This window comes from Spermophilus citellus, assembly GCF_964194105.1.
Source record: "Spermophilus citellus genome assembly, chromosome: 3".
NCBI classification, from domain to species: Eukaryota; Metazoa; Chordata; class Mammalia; order Rodentia; family Sciuridae; genus Spermophilus; species Spermophilus citellus.
In genome coordinates, this window is record NC_138184.1 from 17,689,946 (window position 1) to 17,712,352 (window position 22,407).

Below are 22,407 nucleotides of genomic sequence, written 5' to 3' on the forward strand. Positions count from 1 at the left end.
GCCCCCGGCTTCTACGTCTTAATAGAAATAAGGAAAATGGAAAATGTAAGGCTGGGGTGGTGGCTCAGTGGTAGACTGCTCACCTGGCACATGTGAGGCCCTGGGTTCCATTCTCAGCACAGCATAAAAATAAATAAATAAAGGTTCATTCACAAATAAACAAATAAAATTTATATGAAATATATAAAATAATATATATAAATATATATGAAATATACTATGAAAAAAGAAAATGGAAAATGCTTACACTTCATTTATTCAAGCTAGATTATATATAGGCTCAAATATAAAACCAGAAAACTAGGAACCATTTTCCCAAAGCTGTTGTCTTTGGGAACTCGCCATCCAGCCACCAGCCCTCTTTGAGGGGCTCTGATCCCCACCAGAACAGAGGGCTCCTCCAATTATGTTGCTCATTCCCATCAGCACTGAAATTCCTGTGCTACTTGTCACCATCAATCAAGCGGGGTCCCCACACTTGCCCTCAAGCTCGGGTCAAAGAAGAGGCTCCCGCACTGCTGCCCTTGGGAACATTTCCTACTTCATTCTAATTTATCAACAGTAGTGTGAGCCTGAGGAGGTGGTGGCGCCATCATTAAATGAGATATGTATATGCAGGAATCAGTTTCCTTAAGTACGGCAGCACAAAGATTTGTTGATAAGCCCTGGGATGGAATTTCCAGTAAAGAAAGACAAAATTTCTGCATTGGAGGTTATAATGCTGCATGTCTTCATCTCCCAGGAGTACACAATGGCAAGATTATTCTATAAGAGTGTGATTTTTATCGACAGCTTTTATTATACTTTTGCAATACTAAACTATATCACCTCTTGTTAATTGGAGGTTTTGTTTTGTTTTTGGTTGGGGGGTACCAGGGATTGAACCCAGGGACACTCAACCCCTGAGTCACATCTCCAGCCCTATTTTGTATTTTATTTAGAGACAGGGTCTCACTGAGTTGCTTAGCGCCTCGCTGTTGCTGAGGCTGGCTTTGAAATTACCATCCTCTTGCCTCAGCCTCCTGAGCTCTGGGATTACAGGACTGTGCCACTGCACCTGACTTAATTGGAGGTTTTTTAAAATGGGATCCAAATGCATGGGGCATCCCATGCTGATTTGGAATGGTGAGAGTTTATGCACCCCAAAGCGGGTAGACTTATATTCCTAAGTACTATAGGTAAGGTAAAAATAATTGCGAGGTTTTTAGAAATTTTTCTAATTCCAATTGAACCATGACAGAGATTTGACGAGTGGGACTTTCTAGAGAAGTGATTCTGGAGCATGATCAGAAAGGTGGTTTCCTCTGTCCTCTATAGTCTAATTTTAAAAGGCCTTGAATCTTAATAATGTCCAGGCAATAGGTAGCATTATTTCATCTTATACATCTTGACATATAGTTCATTTTTAGTCTTTGCAATTCCAAATGAATACCAACAATCTATATAGACACAAGACTCTATATGGTGGCTCATTACTGTTCTCATTTGGAATATTTATTTTATATTTTCTTTCTTTATTCTCCCACCCCCTTTCTTTTATCTAGTACTGGGATTTGAGCACAGAGCCTCGCTAGGCAAGCACTCTACCATTGAGCTACACCTGCAACCCTCTTATGGGTTTTGAAGGGGACTGTTGGGACTTTTTAAAATCTGGTATCAATCTGTTTTCTAGTTTCTAAGCTATTTACAATATTGAAAGAGGCAAGGAAGATTTTATCTGTGGGCTTCCATCTGTGGTAGCTGATAATCTGGGCAGTTTTCTTTGTAACTAATATCCTCTTGAGTAAAAGCCAAATGATGAATCAGAGCGTAGACACAGTTCCCCATTCCAAGGTGGTTTTTTCAACCAGTTAGGGGAGCTCTAGAGTTAGGACTTTCACAAACAGAATTAAAAGTTACTTGAGTAAAATCAACATCCATAGGGAGGCCAAATTTTTATTTAAAATGCATTGAAAATAGCTGTAACATTCCCAAAATGGACTCATTAAGATTCCTTGTGTACAGTCTTGAATTTAATTGTGGTCTAAGCCCTTAGGAAATGCTTCAAGGATACGTTTGTGGAGATGTTTGGCCCATCTTTGTGCTAGTTCCCAGAACTGGCTGTCTGTTTCTCAGGGTGAATCCAGTCAGGCTAAGCCTCCAGGGTGGAGTCTGCCCTTTCACAGGTAAGGGTGAGAATCAACTGGTGTCTGTCAGAAAAACTCAGCAGGAGGCCTGGATTGCCACGTGGCCTTGTCAGCAACCTGGTGAGGTCTATGGAAATTTCTTGACAGTTGCCTAGAGGTTAGTCTTAGTCCAGGAACACAGGAGTCTTGGAGTTTAGCTGGGTCATTAGGTGGGTTTTATCCTAAAGGCACAGGTTGTAACAGGACCCAATTGAGTGCGGCGAGAAGGGAAGAGTTTGGAAATAAAGGTTGTTCAGTCAGAGAAAGAGGAAAAGGAAGGGGAAATGGTAGGAAAGGAGGTGAAGACTCTACGGCAGAAGGTGTCTGGATCTCGTTGGTCTTTTTATCTTTTTATTTCATTTTTGCAGTTCTGGGATTGAACCCATGACTCAGCACATGCAGAGAATACACTGTACCACTGAGCTACATCCCCACCCTTATCCTCTTTTAATTGCTTATTTTCAAAAGTTGGCTTCTAGACAATATACTGTAGTGAGGTAAATTTTGAATCTTTTTTTTTTTTTCGGTACCGGGGATGAACCCAGGGGCATTTAACCACTGAGCAACATCTCCAGCCCTTTTATTTTTTACATTTTATTTAGAGACAGGGTCTCACTGAGTTGCTTAGAGCCTGGCTAAATTGCTGAGGCTGGCTTTGAACTCATGATCCTCCTGCCTCAGGCTCCCGAGCTGCTGGGATTACAGGCATGCACCACTGTGCATGGCTAAATTTTGAATATTGAATGCAATTTAACAAACACTTTGAAGTACCAATTGAAGGATGGATTCCATCCAGATTAATGTTGTTGCCACAGTTTTCTGGTTTACTTCTAAGGAAGATAAGTTTGAGGAGTTCAAAAGTTCCTTGATGAAACAACAAATGACCCTTGGTATAATTTGCCCATTAGTTTTAAAATTTTCACAAAGAGGGGCCATGATGTTTAAATAGATAGCCATCTGGAATCTCTGAAGGGACACCGTCTTTGACTACCTTAGAATCTAGGGATCTTATTTCTTTTCTTTAAAAAGAGGCACATAGAAGAAAGCAGAATAAAGGAATTATAAAACAACATCCCAAATAAAATGAGAGAACTCAAACAAAAAGAGGGATTTCAAAATCCAAGAGAAAAATTCATGGAGGTGGAAGGGTGAAGGACCTCCTGGATGTTGGAGCACCAAGGGCTCCTCAAGTGGGGACCGCACACAATTCAAGGGGCCTTGGTGTTTTCCAAGGTGATCCTACTTGGGATCCCACTTTTGATTCATTTTTTTTCAGTCTAAAAGTTAACAGAAAGAAGGTTCTCCAGAACATAACATCGTAATTGGAAATAGCAATGGCATGCTGGTTTGTCCGTGCCACTCAAAGCAGCAGCAAATCCTGGTAAAATCAGAACAAAAGGGGATTTTGAGAGATGAAGAGGAGTTGATAAAACATGCTTACATCAAAGCTCATTTGTCTTAGGAACACATTGAGCATTGGTGTTATTTCTTAAAAAGAAAAAAAAAAAAAAATATATATATATATATATATATATATATATATATTTGTAGTTGGACACAATACCTTTATTTTATTTATTTATTTTTATGCGGTGCTGAGGATCGAACCCAGCACCTTGCACGTGCTAGGCAAGCGCTCTACCACTGAGCCCCAGCCCCAGCCCTGGTGCTATTTCTTTTAACAGATGTGGACATTTCTGGTGTTATAGGGATCTATCCTGCCTTCATCAAAAGGCAGTAATGCCATAGGCTTTAAACAACAAATCGCCTCTGAGGGACAGATGTTCTGCCGTAGACAGGAGGGTCAAAAAAAAAAAAAAAAGATGGGGCTGGGGATATGGCTCAAGCGGTAGCCACTCACCTGGCATGTGTGCGACCCGGGTTCGATCCTCAGCACCACATACAAAGATGTTGTGTCCGCCGAGAACTAAAAAATAAATATTGAAAAATTCTCTCTCTCCCACACTCTCTCTCAAAAAAAAAAAAAAGATAGACAGCCCCAAAATATTATGAAATGCAAAACTTGTCAACCATGTCTGAGGCAATGCCTGTCCTTTTATCCGGGTACCTGTCACACCAGCCGAAATCTCCCAGCAAGTGCAAAAGATGCTACTACTTCTGGTCTTCTTCAGCCCTACCTTTTCTTTCCTTTTTTTTTTTGGGGGGGGGGTTGGGGTACCAAGAATTGAACTCAGAGGCACTCAGACACTGAGTGTCTATTTTGTATTTTATTTAGAGACAGGGTCTCTTTGAGTTGCTTAGCACCTCACTGTTGCTGAGGCTGGCTTTGAACTCGCAATCCTCCTGCCTCAGCCTCCTGAGCCGCTGGGATTACAGGCGTGTGCCACCGTGTCCGATGTCCTGCCTTTCCTTATGACTATGGGAGTATGTTTCTTGAGGTTAATCAGAAAATCTTTCTTTGTCACTACCTTGGAAGCAAATTTCTGACAAATACAAGGAATCAGTCCAGACTTGAGTCCAGCTCAGTCTAGAACGTCTACTGGTATCCCTCCCAGCCCATCATCTAAAGAAGATGCTGTGTCTCATATCGAAGGATGCTTATACTGTATATATATGCGCATATGGATAGACATGTATGTATATATAGCTTTCATTTTCAAAAGAAATGTGGCATCTTCTTCCTATATTGGTTGGGGTATAGATTAAGAGTTTCCCAGCTTGAAGTAGCCTGTCTCAATATCTTTATTTAATTGGTCCCTCCCAGGACTATTCACAGACTCTTACCACATCTAGATATAGATAGGGGACAGAAGACCCTCAGATGATCTAAAATCAGGCAACTTAGAAACTGAACAAATGGAAGAATTTCTGTTTTAGCTAGTTCTTCGTTGTTGTGACCAAAATATCCAATAAGAACAATTCAGAGGAGGGAAAGTTCATTGGGGGCTCATGGTTTCAGAGGTCTCATTCTATAGATGGCCGACTGCATTGCTCTGGGCCCAGGATGAAGCAGCACTTCCTGGGGAAAGGGCCCAGCAGAGGAGAGCAGCTCAGCTCATGGTGGGGTCAGGAAGCAGAAGGAGAGAAGGGAAGGGATCACAGGCAAGGGGCACCCTTCCAGGGCAAGCCCCTAGTGACCCACTTCATCCAGCCACACCTGACCTGCATTCATTACCACTCAGTCATTCCACTCAAACTAGGATGGACTGATTAGGTTACAGTTCTCACGAGCCAATCATTTTACCTCTGATTAGTCCTGCATTAACAGGAGCTTTGGGGGGACACCTCATATCCAAACCATAATAATTGCTGAAACAACATCTGGCTGTTCCCAAGTTTCAAATGGAGAAAGGAGGTCAGCATAGGTCACCAAGCTTTTTGCTGATGTCGATGACATCTCACATGGTAATACGCTCACATGGGAACATACTGGGGACCTGGAAACCAACTGAAAACAATTGACAATGCAGTGAGCCTGCAGGAATCGCTTACATCCAACAACAGTCAAAGAGGCTCTGGTTCAAAGGTTAAATGTCCCTTTTTCCTGTGTGGAAACAGGAGGCATGAGGGAGCAAACCCATTGGGAAGTTTCAGTCCCCAATAAACAGAATCCACATGCCCTTTTTAATTTTATATGCATATGAATAGACATGTATGTATATATAGACATTTTTTACTACTGTTGCTTTCATCTTACAGTATATTTATGTTTTATTCTATTTTTGAAATTTGTATTTCATTAGCCCACTATTTGAATTTCCAAGGCTTTGTTTTTCTTTTTTCTAAGAGAGAGAGAGAGAGAAAGAGAGAGAGAATTTATTTACTTATTTTTTTAGTTTTCGGCGGACACAACATCTTTGTATGTGGTGCTGAGGAACGAACTGGACCGCACGCATGCCAGGCGAGCGGTTACCGCTTGAGCCACATCCCCAGCCCCCCAAGGCTTTGTTATACAGGGAAGCCACTCTCTGTTTTTGTTTCAGACTTTTCATGGATAGTTTTGCTTATTCTCCTTTGCAATAAAATTTCTATTTCTAGAACATAAGCACATGGTAGCAACACTGGGGTGTAACTCTAGAAAATGATTAAGAGATTGTTATTTCCTGATACCTTTGAATTTTTCCAGATAGGTAATGACATTATTTCTAGTTGTAAGGTAAGTATTTGCATGGTTTTGGGAAATGTTTTACACTAATGTTGTATTACTGATTTTTTAAAATATGAATTTCTGTTGAATTCTGCTAATGTCTTTTTTTGCATCTTGAACACGAATGCATAGCATTCGATGAGAATTGATTCTATTGCAAATATTATTGGATTTTCTTTTTTTTTTTTTAAGAGAATGCTTTATTGCTGCAATGCTGCTTGACCACTGTATGTATTGGGGTCTGAGGGAAGGTGGCCAACAAATGGCTCTTTTTTTTTAAGTTTTTTAATATTTATTTTTAGTTCTCGGCGGACACAACATCTTTGTTTGTATGTGGTGCTAAGGATCGAACCCGGGCCGCACACATGCCAGGCGAGCATGCTACCGCTTGAGCCACATCCTCAGCCCTATTATTGGATTTTTTAATGCTAATTCTCATTTCCATTCCTGGTATAAATGGTAATTGATTATTATAATATAATTTTTAAATATTTATTTATTTTTTTGTTTTAGGTGGACACAATATATTTATTTTTATGTGGTGCTGAGGATCGAACTCAGTGCCTTGCACATGCCAGGCCAGCACGCTACTACTTGAGCCACATCCTCAGCCCATAATATAATATTTTAGTGTGTTAACACATGGTTTCTAATATTTAAAATTATAACTTTGAGGTCTGGGGTTGTGGCTCGGTGGTAGAGCGTTTGCCTAGCACAGGTGAGGCATGGGTTTGATCCTCGGCACCATATAAAATTAATAAATAAAATAAAGTTATTGTGTGCTGGGATTGTGGCTCAGAGGTAGAGCACCTGCCTAGCATGTGTGAGGCACTGGATTGGATCCTCAGCACCATATAAAGTAAAATAAAAACATTGTGTCCACCTATAGCTAAAAATAATAATAATAAATAAATAAATAAATAAATAAATAAAGGTATTGTGTCCATCTACAACTAAAATTTTTTTAATTATACTTTGATGTTTATATACTGTTTTTTTTTTTTTTTTGGTGTGTTCTATATGGTTGAATCCAGACAAAATTCTCACCCTTCTATAATCTTCTTAAAGCTATTGGGAAGATTGAGTATTTTATAACTCCGGAATAATTTAATTATCATTGGTTTTTCAATAAGTTTATACATAGAACTTCTCTCTGGACTCTTTGAACTTGGTTTCATTTTTCCTGTGGATATCATTCAATTTATAATTTCTGTCTCTATGGGGTAAATGCTGACAAAATGTATATTCTTAGAATGTGTGTCATTCTAAGATATTAATGTGCATAAGATTGTAAAATTTGGGCTGGGGATGTGGCTCAAGCGGTGGCGCGCTCGCCTGGAATGCGTGCGGCCTGGGTTCGATCCTCAGCACCACATACCAGCAAAGATGTTGTGTCCGCTGAGAACTAACTAAATAAATAAATATTAAAAATTCTCAAAAAAAAAAAAGATTGTAAAATTTTCTTCCTGCTTACTTCTATCAATATTTGACTTCAAATTCTTCTTTGCACTGTAACTTGATATATCTTCTCAAGCTCTTGTGTGATCTCATCTCTCTACTTGTATTTAAATGACAGTTTAACTCAAGAATCTGGGGACTAAAGAGAATGAGAGTTTGAGATGGACACCTCGGGGAAGCAGCAAATGACACATCTGATTTGCTGTGAATCCCTTGTGTCTCAGACTGCAGTATTTTCTGCTCTCTCCTTGTGAGACCCTGATTGCCCTCAGGGATCACTGACAAGAAGAGCTTCTCTCAAACACTCTCATCTCTCTGGAGATGTTCAGGAGAATGTGACAATTGTTTCTGGTAATTGGTAATGGGGACTAAGTGTTCCAAAATATCTTAACTTCCCTGGTGTGTACTGTCAGTGTTAGTTCAGGTAGAATGATAATTGCGGATCTGGGGGGAGGTGAGGTCCCAGGACCACACACTTATATCCAGACTGGGCAACCTCCCTCTGCACACTCACTGGACGCCATGACTCTTACCCTGCGCCCAACTGCCTGGCAACAGTAGGTCAGGTGAACATATTTTGTTTGGTTTGCAAGGCAGAATCTGCAAGGAAGTAAGTGTGTCGGGAAGCAAAGTAACTGCAGTATTTGGAAAGGGGGTTCTTTTAGGCTAGAAACTGAGCCAAAGCCACACAGGAGGGAGGAAATTATTACTGAGTCACAGGCTGAACTTCTGGAGAAGAAATGGAAGCCTAAGACCAAAAGCCTGTCCCAAACTGCTCCAAATTTAATTTAATGTAATACCTGCTACTTGTTAGTGGATTTTTATTTATTTATTTAGTGTCCATTTATGTGGGCCTATTTCTGATCTTTCATTTTTTTTTTCTACTTTTAGTTGTAGATGGACACAACACCTTTATTTATTTTTATGTGGTGCTAAGGATCGAACCCTGTGGGGAGCCATTCTGACACGTGATTGGGTGACTCCCGTTAAGGGCCTGAGGTGCTTTGGCTGTGTCGAAGCTTTCCCGACCCTTTCCTGATGAGAGAGCCCATCCGTGTGGGGGTGTGCGTGACCACTGACCCCGGGGACCCAATCACTGACCCTGACCTTGGAGTGCAGCCCCCCCTCAACCTTCATTGGATGGAATTCTCCCCTGAATCTCTTGTCCCCCAAATAAAAGGCTACTCCCAGGCGTGTTAGCTCTCTCTCTCTCCTGCTAGCCCAGAGTAATCCTCGCTGCCCTGCTGGGCGGCTGGAGGCGGGAACCAGGGAGGTGAGCCGTCTCGGACCTAGCAATATAAATAAGGTACTGTCTGTGTGTTTTATTTCGATCTCTTCTAACTAACTTTATGCCTAGAACCTCATTAATGAAACCACTGCGCAGGCCGCGTGGTAGAGAACCCAGTGCCTCACATGTGCTAGGCAAGTGCTCAGCTATAACCCAGCCCTTGTTATTGGATTTTAATGCATGAAACTGTGATATGTTTTACTAAAGTTCTCTAAAATAACTTGGATGGCTGGGAATACAGTTCAGTTGGTAGAGTGCTTGCCTCTCATGCATAAGTCCCTGGGTTCAATCTCCAGCACCACATAAAAAATAAAGAAATAAATAATAACTTGGAAATTAATTTATTAGCTGTTATTTCATTTGAGAATCAGTGGCAATATTTCCCAGATTAGCAAAATTACTTCTATAATACTTTCATGCCTATGATAATATATATGGTGTAGCAGATTGAAGTAGCTTATTATGCCAATAAATAGTAAGCATGGAGTGTTAATCCATTCTGGGCACATAATATATTAAATAGAGGCAGTGCTAGTGTGGTTAAGAAAATATTTGGTACCTGTGGGTTATATTTAGAATGTTTTTCTTTTTGAAAACAGGGAAGCAACATTCAAGTAAAAGTAACAGTTTTTAGTATTGCATTATTTTTTTTAAAGAATTTTAATATTTATTTTTTAGTTTTCGGCAGGCACAACATCTTTGTTTGTATGTGGTGCTGAGGATCGAACCTGGGCCGCACGCATGCCAGGCGAGCGCGCTACCACTTGAGCCACATCCCCACCCCTGTTTGAAAGATTTAAAAAGCATAACTACATCAGAGGTTTAGACACACAATAGTTAAGTACATTGTCTATTCCTAGCTCTGCCTCTTATAAGGAGGTGACTTTAGAAATGTCATTCAGCTTTCCTGTGCCTAAGATCTCCTCACCTGTAAAGTGGGAATAATAAAGTCATAGAATTGTTATGGTTTTAAATATTTTTGGGTTTCAATGGACCTTTATTTTATTTATTTATATGCAGTGCTGAGAATTGAACCCAGTGCCTCACACTTGCTAGGCAAGTGCTCTACTAACTGAGCTACAACCCCAGCCCTAGAATTGTTATTAAAGATACATGCAAAGCACTAATATAATACACTAATACTGGAGATATATATGTTTCTCTTTTTACAGAAAAACACTCGGCAAAAAAAAAAAAAAATTGTGTTTTAATAAGAAAATTATGGGCACCTGGTCGTAGTAGTGCATGCCTGTGGTCCCAGCTGAGGCAAGAGGATCACAAGTTCAAGGCCAGCCTGGGCAACTTAGCAAAACTCTGTTTCAAAATAAAAATAAATAACAAGGACTGGGGGCGAAGCTCAGTCATAGAACACCCCTAAGTTAAATCCCCAGTGCTATAAAAGGAAAAGAAAAAAAAAAGAAAATGAAATTTATAGGTTGAAACAATGATAATTGGACAATAGTAGATTTCAGCTGCTGCAGTAAAACAGACTTCACATTTCCATTCAGGACCATCTTGCTGTGAGTGGGAATATCAGTCACTGAAAAACGACACATGGCCTCCAGTGACTCAGTTATAGGAGTGATCTTCTTAACCCAGACGGTTGTAGGATTCCTGGGGAATGTTTTCCTTCTTTGCCATTATAGTTTACTTTACTTCACCACATGCAAATTAAGGTCCACAGATTTGATTCTCCAGCATCTGACTGTGGCCAACTCCTTGGTCCTGCTCTCTAAAGGAGTCCCTCAGACAATGGCTGCTTTTGGATTGAAACATTTCCTCTGTGATACCGGATGCAAAGTTGTGTTCTTTGTTCACAGAGTTAGCAGAGGTGTGTGTATTGGCAGCATCTGCCTCTTGAATGTCTTCCAGGCCATCATGATCAGCCCCATGACCAAGTGGCCAAAGTTGAAACTGAAAGCTTCCAGATACATTGGGCCCTCCAACAACCTGTGCTGGGTCCTAAACGTGCTCGTGAACAGTATGGTTCTTATTCATGTGACTGGGAAGTGGAATAGCCAAAATAACACACGGAAAAAGGATTTAGATTATTGTTCTGCGGGAGTTAGTAACATTACAAGAAGATCACTATACATAGTGGTGTTATTATCTTATGATGTTTTGTGTGTGGGACTGATGACCTGGGCCAGTGCCTTCATGGTTTCCACCCTATACAGGCACAAGAAGCAGGTCCAACATATTCATAGGACCAACCTCTCCCCCAGATCCTCTCCAGAGTCCAGAGTCACCAAAAACATCCTTGTTCTGGTGGGCATCTTTGTATCATTTTACACCTTCTCCTCTATCTTTGCATCATTTGTAAGTATTTTTCATAATCCCAATCGGTGGCTGCCAATCATCTCTGCACTATTCAGTGCTTGTTTCCCTGCAGTCAGTCCCTTTGTTCTCATCAGCCACAAATCCAGGATATTCAGGCTCCATTAGGGAAAAGACAAACGTTGCCCTAAGCTGCTCAGCCAGCTCCACGTTCTATCTGGTTTGTATCTTTTTTGCAGTCTGTTTTTCTTTCCTTGTAGAGGTTTAGCACTGTAAGGAGCAGTAACAAAACAGAGTAACTAACAGATCAAATCTCTGCCTGCATAGGATCTATCATGCATTGGGAACCACAGTAACAGATTAAGGGTTTTGTAAAGTGCTTTTAGAGTTTTCATTTCATTAAATGTTGCAATTGCTGGGAATTTGTTGAAAGAAAAACAAGGCCTCTAATAATTTGGAAACAATACAAACCTGATATGAGAATGTAACTTTAAGACAATGAATTAAAAATGCCCTTAGCACAGAAGTATAAGAATTCTTTAATAAAATGGAAAAGCCTACATAACAGCCAACTGGAAAGTGAGAAGTAAAAACAGTGATTCTGTAGCAAATGACCTCGGAGAGAGCTGAAGGACTAATGTATCAGTCATTGCAAATACTGAAGAACTGCAAGGTGTGATGGCGCATGTCTGTAATCCCAGCGGCTCAGGAGGCTGAGACAGGAGGATCCCAAGTTCAAAACCAGCCTCAGCAATGGCAAGGCGCTAAGCAACTCAGTGAGACCCTGTCTCTAAATAAAATACACTCTATTTTGTATTTTATTTAGAGACAGGGTCTCACTGAGTTGCTTAGTGCCTCATTTTTGCTGAGGCTGGCTTTGAACTTTCAATCTTCCTGTCTCAGCCTCCGGAGCCAGTGGGATTACACTGGCTCAGTGGATTTCTTCTTGATCAAAGACCTTTTTCTGGGGCTGGGGATGTAGCTCAAGGGGTAGCGCGCTCGCCTGGCATGCGTGCGGCCTGGGTTCAATCCTCAGCACCACATACCAACAAAGATGTTGTGTCCGCCGAGAACTAAAAAAAATATATATATATAAAATATTAAGAATTCTCTCTCTCTCTCTCTCTCTCTCTCTCTCTCTCTCACTCTCTCTTTTAAAAAAAAAGACCTTTTTCTGCAGTATTCTTGCAGTGAAAGAAATCAATCTCCATATAATCTGTAAATTCTGTTGTATTTTAATAATATCTATTATTTATCCCTAAGTTGCTATTTTACTCTGTTCTTACCTCATTGTTTTTATTTTTTTACCCTTTTTTTACTTGTTCTTTTTAGATGAACAACAGTAGAGTGAGTGTATTTTGACATATTATACATACATGGAATATAACTTATTGTAATTAGCATCCCGTTCTTGTGGTTGTACATGATGTGGAGTTTCACCTCATTGTTTTTCAATCATATATACTTAGGGGAAACTTATTTTTATTTGGGTAATACAACTCTAGAAAAACAGGATTAATATTGACTACTAAAAATAACACTGAGTTGTGTATATTTTCTAATTATAGTATTTATATAGAACATAAAATATATTCATTTACAAACGAATATAAATATTTACAAAACATTGTCTTGGGGCTGGGGATGTGGCTCAAGTGGTAGCGCGCTTGCCTGGCATGCGTGCAGCCCGGGTTTGATCCTCAGCACCACATACAAACAAAGATCTTGTGTCCACAAAGATGTTGTGATAACTGAAAAATAAATATTAAAAAAAAAAAACATTGTCTTGAAAAATGTAGTTTGACAAAATTTCAATTTGAATAAAATATTAGTCTTTTCAGTAAACCATTTATTTCATTGCTAATGAATAACAATTCAAACTTTCTGTGAAAGAAATAAAAGTTCCACACTCTTTGGTGAATCCCAGGAAGTAGTGTTATTGTTATTTTAAAGAATCAAACATGAGGGGCTGAGGAGACAGCTCAGTTGGTAGAGTGCTTGCTTCACATGCACAGGCCCTGCGTTCAATCCCCAGCACCACCAGGAAAAAAAAAAAAAAAAAGAGTCAAACATGAAGAGGTTCCTTGCTGCATCCAGGATGTGGAAGTGAAAGAGGTCCACCTGTGAGGAAGGGCCAGCCTGGACCCACTGACCTCAGTGCTCCCTCTACTCTCCAATACAGTCCAGTTGGGTGGATGCAACCTGGTAGCTCAGCAGGCCTGAGTGGAGAGGAGGTGGTGCTTTAGGACCAAGGCCCACTCCTGGGAAAGGGACAATTGGTATGAATCTTGGCCTCCTGGAAGGTTTGCAAAAGTACCTTGTGTTGTGGTGATTCCCATAGATGTTTAGCATCTCTCCTTGTTTTGAGCAACTGGAACTTTTCTCCTTCTGGTTTTGTTTGTTTTGTTACCAGAGATTAAACTCAGGAGCACTGGACCACTGAGCCACACCCCAGCCCTAGTTTGTATTTTATTTAGAGACAGGGTCTCACTGAGTTGCTTAGTGCCTCACTGTTGCTGAGGCTGACTTTGACTCGCAATCCTCCTGTCTCAGTTTCCCAAACTGCTGGGATTACAGACATGCACCACCACACCCTTTTTATTTTGAGACAGGGTCTCACTAAATTGCTGAGACTGGCCTTGAACTTGGGATCCTCCTGCCTTAGACTCCAGAGTGGCTGGGATTACAGATGTAACCACCACAACCATGCTGGCCCTCCTTCAGTTCTTGAGCCAGGGAAATTAATTCCTCCATCAGCATCAAATTAGTGCTCTTCGAATCATTCTTTAAGCATCTATAAGGCAGGATATATTTAAAGGCTTTTTTTGGTATCCTGTCATTCTCTAGGGATGACTCAATCTCTGCATACTCCTTTTTAGCAGCACTAAAGTTCTCAATAAATTGGTATTTTTTAAAGTCTGTGCAGGCAGTGTTTCTGCAAGCTGCTTTTCACATCAACTTCTAATAGGCTGAAAAAGTATGAATAAAAATAACAGACCCACCAAGAAACAAATGACACGTGGACCTACCAGACCATAAAAATTAAGTTGTGAATTCAGGTTATGGGGCAGCAGCTCCAGAGCCCTTTTACTCAGCTTGCCAAATTTGGATCAGCCTAAACCAAAGCTCCATAGATGACCACAGCCCTCCATGGCTCTGCCCAGGAACACTGAATCCACCAACAGCAGCAACCTCAGGGTGCATGCAATATTCTATCTGGAATCCAATTCAATTTGAATTGGTCAGTTAAATGGTTGGTAGTCAGGGGAGATTTGGAAAATTAAACATGCCTGTGTCCATTTTATTAATTAATGATCATTCTTATTTACCTCATTCCTACTGGCTTCTTATCAATATATGATCAAAATACAGTGAAATGTGCCAATCATAAGTACATGAGTTGACAATTTTTAAAACTTTATACCTCTCTGTAGTATCCAAAATCTTTATCAACATATAAAACATATCCATTAACAAAGAAAGTACTCTTTTTTTTTTTATCAGTACCCACTGACTCTGACCTTATGCAGGTTTGATTTCTATTAATATAAGTGACTTTGACCAGTTCTTGAAACTTATAGAATGGAATGAATCACAATGTACATTTTTGATGTCTGTCCTTTTTTGTTCAAAATAGTGTTTTTCATGTGCATCTGTGTTTGTCTGTGTTAAGTGCCTAAGTGCCTAAGATGTGACACTGTATAAATATGTCACAGATTATTTGATGGACATTTGGATTGCTTTAAGAATAATGGGTTCTAAGCCAGGCATGGTGGCACATGCCTGTAATTCCAATGGCTCGGGAGTTGAGGCAGGAGGATGGTGAGTTCAAAGCCAGCCTCAGCAACTTAGTGAGGCCCTAAGCAACTCAGCAAGATGTTGTCTCTAAATAAAATATTTATAAGGGCTAGGGATGTGGCTCAGTGGTTAAGCAACCCTGGGTTCAATTGCTGATACAAAAAAAAAAAAAAAGATAAAAAGAAAGAAAGAAAGAAAGAAAGAAAGAAAGAAAGAAAGAAAGAAAGAAAGAAAGAAAGAAGTTAAAAAAGAATATGGTACTAACTGAGCCTGGTGGTACAGGCCTATAATCCCAGAAACTCAGGAAACTGAGGCAGGAGGATCATAAATTTGCAGCCAGCCTCAGCAAATATTAGTGAGGCCCTAAGCAATTTGGTGAGACCTTGTCTAAAAATAAAAAATAAAAAGGGCTGGGTTGTAATTCAGTGGTAGAGAGCCCTTGGGTTCAATTCCCTAGTATCAAAAAAGAGTCAAAAGTGATTCTAGGGGGCTGGGGTTGTGGCTCAGTGGTAGAGTGCTCACCTAGCATGCATGAGGCACTGGATTCGATCCTCGGCACCACATAAAAATAAAATAAAGATACTGTGTCCACCTAAAGCTAAAAAATAAATATTTAAAAAGTCATTCTAGGGATAATTGGGAAAATATTAATCTAAACAGGATGTCAGAATAGATGCAATTATTAATTTTAGTTTGATAACAATAGATGTGATTGGGGCTAGAATTGTAGCTCAGAGGTAGAGCACTTGCCTTGCACATGTGAGGCCCTGGGTTCAATCCCCAGCACTACATAAAAATAAACAAATAAAAATAAAGATTAAAAAAAAAACCCACAATAGATGTGAGATGGATGGATACAGCTTGATATATAACTGCACCCATCTTGAGTCCTAACCACCATAATCACCCCTGAGAAACCCTAGTTAGTTTTTTCTGTACTGTTTCCCAGTAAACTGTAAATAAATAAAACCATTAAAATCACACATTGGCTTTACAATCAGACCCTGTATCCAGGAATGTGCCTGACTCTTCAATAAGATAAGCCAGGTACATTCCAGCCAAATAAAGAAATTTTTGTCTTGACCCATAAATATATCCCTCTTTCTGACTCAAATTGCAGGGATCCAACTGGTTTTGCTGCCGCCTAGAACCAGGCTTCCATCAGAATTTTCCCCAATAAATTGCATTCTATGCAATCTTCCATCTGTCGGCCTCTCCTTAGTCTCACCCATCATAAACTAGAACTGGGTTGTTCTGGAATGTGAGAGAATGTCCTTATTTTAAAGGGATGCATGATGAAATACTTAGAAATGAGGTATCATGAGCTGCAAACTTACATTTACAGAATTTAATCGCATACACACGAAATGCATATATAAAAAAGTAAAGGAGGGCTGGGGTTGTGGCTCAATGGTAGAGCGTTTGCCTAGCAAGTATGAGGCACTGGGTTCGAGCCTCAGCACTACATAAAAAAATAAAGATATTGTATCCATCTACAACTAAAAAATACTTTTAAAAAAGAAAAGGAATATGTTTAATATTAAAATATTAACAACTGCAAAATCTAGGTGCAGAGCATGTGGATATCCACTGAACCATACTTTGACCTATATCACATGTATGAAAATTTCATAAGACTAAGTTGGGACAGAAACCAACTTTAATATTGTCCGGATAAAAACAAAGAAAAGAGGCTCACAACCAGAAGCCAAAGAGGAGGCACAATATATCTAGAGGAACAATGAAAATAATCATAGCTGACATCTCTTCAGAAGTTATGCAAGGCAGAAGACAAGCCAAGGACATCTTAACCTGCTAAAAATGAAGAACACCAACCAAAAATTCAATACACAAGCAAAATTTCTTTTACAAATGAAGGATAAAAAGAGGTCATTCCTAGTAAACCTGAACTACAAGAAATGTTAAATGAGGCTGGGGTTGTGGTTCAGTGGCAGCGCGCTTGCCTAGCATGTGGGAGGCACTGGGTTCAATTCTTAGCACCACATATGAATAAATAAATTAAATACAGGTCTATCTACAACTAAAAATATATATATTTAAAAAAAGAAATGTTAAATGAAATATTCCAAACTTAAAATATATATATTATTATATATATATATTAGTATACTAGTGCTGGGGATATGGCTCAGTGGTAGAATGCTTGCCTAGCATGCACATGGCTCTGAGTTCAATCTCCAGCACCACAAAAATGAAAAAATAAAAAATAAATTATATTAGACAAAATTTAGATTTCCACAAAGAAATAAGAAGTGCTGCAGCTGGTGATGTAGCTCGGTGCCTATATGTGTGAGGCGCTGGGTTTGATCCCCAGCACTGCCAAGAAAAGAAAAAATAAAGTTTACCTTCATTTATGCCATTTCCAGTGTGTTTTTTCAGTGCTGGGAATTAAATCCAGTGCCTCATGCATGCTAGGCAAAGTCTGTGCCCCTTCTTTGTAATTTTATTTGCTCCAAAAGATAAGTAACTATCTGAAGAAAAATAGTAGCAATTAATTGTGTCATTATAGAGCATATAAAGATAAATATATGAAAAACTAGTAAATATGAGAAACAAGCCTGGTGTGGTGGCCCACGCCAGTAATCCCAAAGACTCAGGAGGCTGAGACAGGAGGATCATAAGTTCAAGACCAGCCTGGGTAACTTAGACCCTGTTTCAAAATGAAATATAAACCGGGCACAGTGGTGCAGGCCTGTAATCCCAGAGGCTCAGGAAGCTGAAGCAAGAGGATAGAAGTTCAAAGCCAGCCTCAGCGATTTAGTAAGGCCCTAAGCAATTTAGCAAGAACTTGTCTCAAATTTTTAAAAAAGGCTGGGGATGTGGCTCAGTGGTTAAGCACCTTTAGGTTCAATTCCTAGTATAAAAAAAGAAGGATGGGGGAGAAGAAGAAAGAAAGAAAGATAAAAAGGGACAGGCCTGTTACAGCAGGGGAGAGGGTTTGGGCTCTGAATTGGTCACTTGCATATGAAAGCTGGGCTGGAGGGAGAGCTTTAGGCTATCTCCAGGAGTCTGCAACTGGCAGGAGACAGTCCCTCTCCAGTCTACAAGGCTCCAGCTGTCAAAACATCAGATACAGAAACTAGAAAATGTGGTTTATACTGGATCATTTACACCCTCCGTCCAGGGTCACGCTGAGTTGGCTTGGAAGCAGAGCCTGAGATGGACATTCACAGATGAGATTCAGAGAGGAGGCAGAATGTTCTGAGTCTGAATCTGGTAACTCAGAGGCATAGATTCCACTGAGGGGTGTTCTCAGGAAGGGGAGCAAGGGAAGCACAATGCGGCAGAAGAAGGAGCTGAGCCAGGATGTCCACACTGACCCCACAGAAAGCCCTGGAACAGGAATTGCACCATTTCCTTAATCCTCACTTGAAGCAAGGGGCCAGGCTTTTAAACCCTCTTCAGTCACTGTCCCCAGGGCAGAGGGAGCACAACCTCCCAGACATCCCCTGGGGAGGCATGAAGAAAGTTGTAAAGGGGCAGCTGTGAGAAACAGCTGTGGGGTGGGTGCCCCAGCCGCTAACAGCATCTGCTACAACACCCTCGCCCAGTGCGCCACTCAGGAGCCACATCCCACTGGCGCTTCAGAGATAATGTGTTCAAAGCTGATCTTGTCACCTTCCCCCCACACTCATCTCACCCACACACCCCAGAAATCTGCCACCCAAAACAATGCTCTCAGGAAGCGCCACCACCTCCAGCCCACCAGGGAATCAACCTGCCTCTCTCTTCTGTGGGACAATTCACTCCAGTCAGCTCCACAGGGTTAGCTCTGAGCCAACTCTACCTCTCTCCTCTTTCTTCCTCTTTTTTTGGCTACTTTCCTGAGAAGACACATCCTGGTTTCTCTCCCATCCCAGTCTCCCTTATCACATGCACTGAGCAGGATAAGAGGGACACAGAATCTCACCCTGCTGAAGCTATCATCACTTGCTCCCTGCTGCTCTTCAGGACCAGGGCCTGGGGTCTCACTCCAGTCCCACCCTGCCCCGCCATCTTGCATGCCCGCCTTGAGCACTAAGCACCTCAACCGTGCCTCACTGTGTCTCTGCTCAGGTTGCCTTCTCTCTCTGGAACACTCTCCCTTCCCCCTTGCCAGGCTGAGAATCCCTCCTTTACATTCCCAGAAAACTGTATGCCCATGAAACCCACCATCCAGATCTTCTCTGTCAAGGTGAATAGACAAGCTATGCCTGATTGTCCAGTGCCATTGTGAAAGGGACTAATATGTGTCCTCTCACCAGTCAAAGAATCAGATGGCAGATTTTAGAGGACACTGACAAGGCCTGTGGACCTCCCTGCAGGGGACCAGTTACAGCTTCATGATCAAAGGTGAGCTGGCAAAGATGTAAGTATCCATTCCTTTCTGGAATCAGGGGTCAATTGTACATGTTGCTGGTATGTGGCCAAGGCCCATGCAGAATACCAAAGTGCAAGACAGGAATGGGAACCTAGGTTGCCATGGTAGCAAGAGGGACCGTCTCTGGGAAGAAATTAGAAATGGATGCCATTTGCTCAGGCCCATATTATCATTGTAAGTGATCCCTCTCCCAGTCAGGGAAAGGGTGTGTCAGCATTTACAGACTCCCCTAATGTATCTGATATAAAGACTCTCTCCTATCATAGCCCAATTCAAGTCACCAAAAGTCTTTTGGGGGTTTGTTTTGTTTTGTTTTGGCACTGAGGATTGAACCTAGAGTCGCTTTACCACTGAGCCACATCCTCAGGACTTTTATTTTTTATTTTGAGACAGGATCTCACTAAGTTGCTGAAGCTGGCTTTGAACTTGACATCCTCTTGTCTCAGCCTCCCGTGTAGCTGGGATTACAGGTGTGCATCACTGCACCTGTAGAGCTTAACACTCATCTCAAAAAAAAAAAAAAAATCCAGGAAATTTAATAATTGACTCTGACACAACACAACTTCCTGGGTTCTGCCTGAAATCTACCACACCAGCTCACTAAGACAGGTGAGCATGACAGGTAACAAAGTAAAAGCCCTGTGAGACTCTGCTGCCTGCTCCTCTCAGGCAGGGGTATCTGCGTTTTACTGGGTTTGGGCTTGAAGCAGACCTAAGGCAAGATGCAGGCAGGAGTCATTCATTTGGGAGGCTACTGCAAAAAGCCCCAGCATTGGGTTGGGGTTGTGGCTCAGCAGTAGAGCACTTGTCTAGCACGTCTGAGGCCCTGGGTTCAATCCTCAGCACCAAATAAAAATAAATAAAATAAAGACATTGTATCCAACTACAACTAAAAAATAAATGTTAAAAAAAAAAAAAGCCCCAGCATTTCAGAGAAATGAAATAGGATAAGGAATCAGAAGAGGATGTGTCCCCTGTTGGTGGTCAGGGCACAACCTAGCTGAGGGCTCCAGGAAATGAGCTGCTCCCTGAATCAGGACCTCTCTAGTACTTTCTGTTGGCAAAGAGCCATAGATGCTTCCAGTCAGCCCCAGAATGGCCGGTGAGTAGGACATGGGCAGTTTGAAATGCCTGTGCAACAGAGCTGGGACCTGGCCATCCCTTAGCACGTGTGTTCTAGCCCGAGCTCCTCATTCCACTGAGCGGGATTCACATTTGTTTTTTGTTTGTTTGTTTTTTTGTTTGGGTACCAGGAATTGAACTCAAGGGCACTCAACCACTGAGCCATATCCCCAGCCCTATTTTTTTAATATATACATATATTTATTTTTTAGAAGTAGTTGGACACAATACCCTTATTTTGTTTATTTATTTTTATGTGGTGCTGAGGATCAACCCAGGGCCTTGCACGTGCCAGACAAATGGTCTACCGCTGAGCCACAATCCCAGCCCTCCCCAGCCCTATTTTGTACTCACTGAGTACTTAGTGCCTTGCCATTGCTGAAGCTGGCTTTGAACTCGTGATCCTCCCTGTCTCAGCCCTGGGATTACAGACGTGCGCCACCATATCCAGCAGGGTTCACGACTTTTTTTTTTTTTTTTTTTTTTTGGTACTGGAGATTGAACTCGGGGGCACTGGACTACTGAGCCACATCCCAGCCCTATTTTGTATTTTAATATTTAGAGACAGAGTCTCATTGAGTTGCTTAGTGCTACGCTTTTACTGAGACTGGCTTTGAACTCCTGATTCTCCTACCTCAGTCTTTGGAGCAGCTAGGATTACAGGTATGTGCCACCGCGCCTGGCCAGGATTCACATTTTATTTATTTATTTATTTTTTTAAAGAGAAATGTTAGGTTTTATTTTTTTTTATTTTTTTTTTTATTTTTTTTTTTTAGAGAGAGAGAGAGAATTTTAATGTTTATTTTTTAGTTTTCGGTGGACACAGCATCTTTGTTTGTATGTGGTGCTGAGGATCGAACCCGGGCTGCACGCATGCCAGGCTAGCACGCTACTGCTTGAGCCACATCCCCAGCCCTCACATTTTATTTTATTTTTAAATATTTATTTATTTAGTTGTAGTTGGACACAATGCCTTTATTTTATTTATTTATTTTTATGTGGTGCCTAGGATCAAACTCAGGGCCTCACACGTGGTAGATGAAAATTCTATCACTGAGCCACAACCCCAGGATTCACATTTTAAATGATACAGATTTTTAGTGCCATTTGGTCCCTAACCAACAGCCCATATCTCAAATCTGCTTCCCAGCTGAAGAAACTGTGAGGCTTCCCCAAGCCAGAGGAAAAGCCAGGAAAGGTGGACTTTACAGAGATAAGATTTTCAAGAGGAACTAGAACTTTATGGGAATTGTACCAGCAGGACAATAGAACCTGATCATCCGGCCACCCAGGAGACCAGACTGTGTTGATGTGTTAACAAAGGGCGTGGGTGGGCTGGGGAGATAGCTCAGTTGGTAGAGTGCTTGCCTTGCATGTCCATGCCAAAGCCATGGGTTCAATTCCCAGCACCACATATTAAAAAACAAAACAAAACAAACAACAACAAAAAAGGGCCTGGCCCCACCCTTAAGTATCACCTCTGTGAGCAGAAAGCAGGTCCACAGCATTTCCACCACAACTAGACTTAGGAGACCTCCCCAGATGCCTTCTGGGTTTCAACAGAAGAGGGCGGCAGCTGTACAAAGGGCCTGGGGAGGACCCTGAGGTTGAAGATGCTGTCCTGCACCTCTTGACCCTGCCACCACAACCCATGCCTCTGGCATGAAACAGCCACCCACTCACCTCTGCATCTCATTCACACACACACACACATGCCCACACACATGTGCATGCACACACAGGCCTCCAGAGTTGAGGACTCCCTTGTAGTGAAGGGGAGGAAGCAAGACAAGTGAGACAGAAGTTGCTT

At 41.3% G+C, this 22,407-nt stretch overlaps 1 protein-coding gene across 1 annotated transcript; it reads left to right on the forward strand.

Annotated features, from left to right (window-relative positions):
• Nucleotides 1–10,573: 10,573 nt before the first annotated feature.
• Nucleotides 10,574–11,464, forward strand: LOC308643311 (vomeronasal type-1 receptor 3-like; the record flags this gene model as incomplete). The annotated part of the gene is made up of 1 exon (XM_081283210.1): nt 10,574–11,464. The coding sequence occupies one exon, from the start codon at nt 10,574–10,576 to the stop codon at nt 11,462–11,464; it is 891 nt and encodes a 296-aa protein (XP_081139336.1).
• Between the last annotated feature and the right edge of the window lie 10,943 nt (nt 11,465–22,407).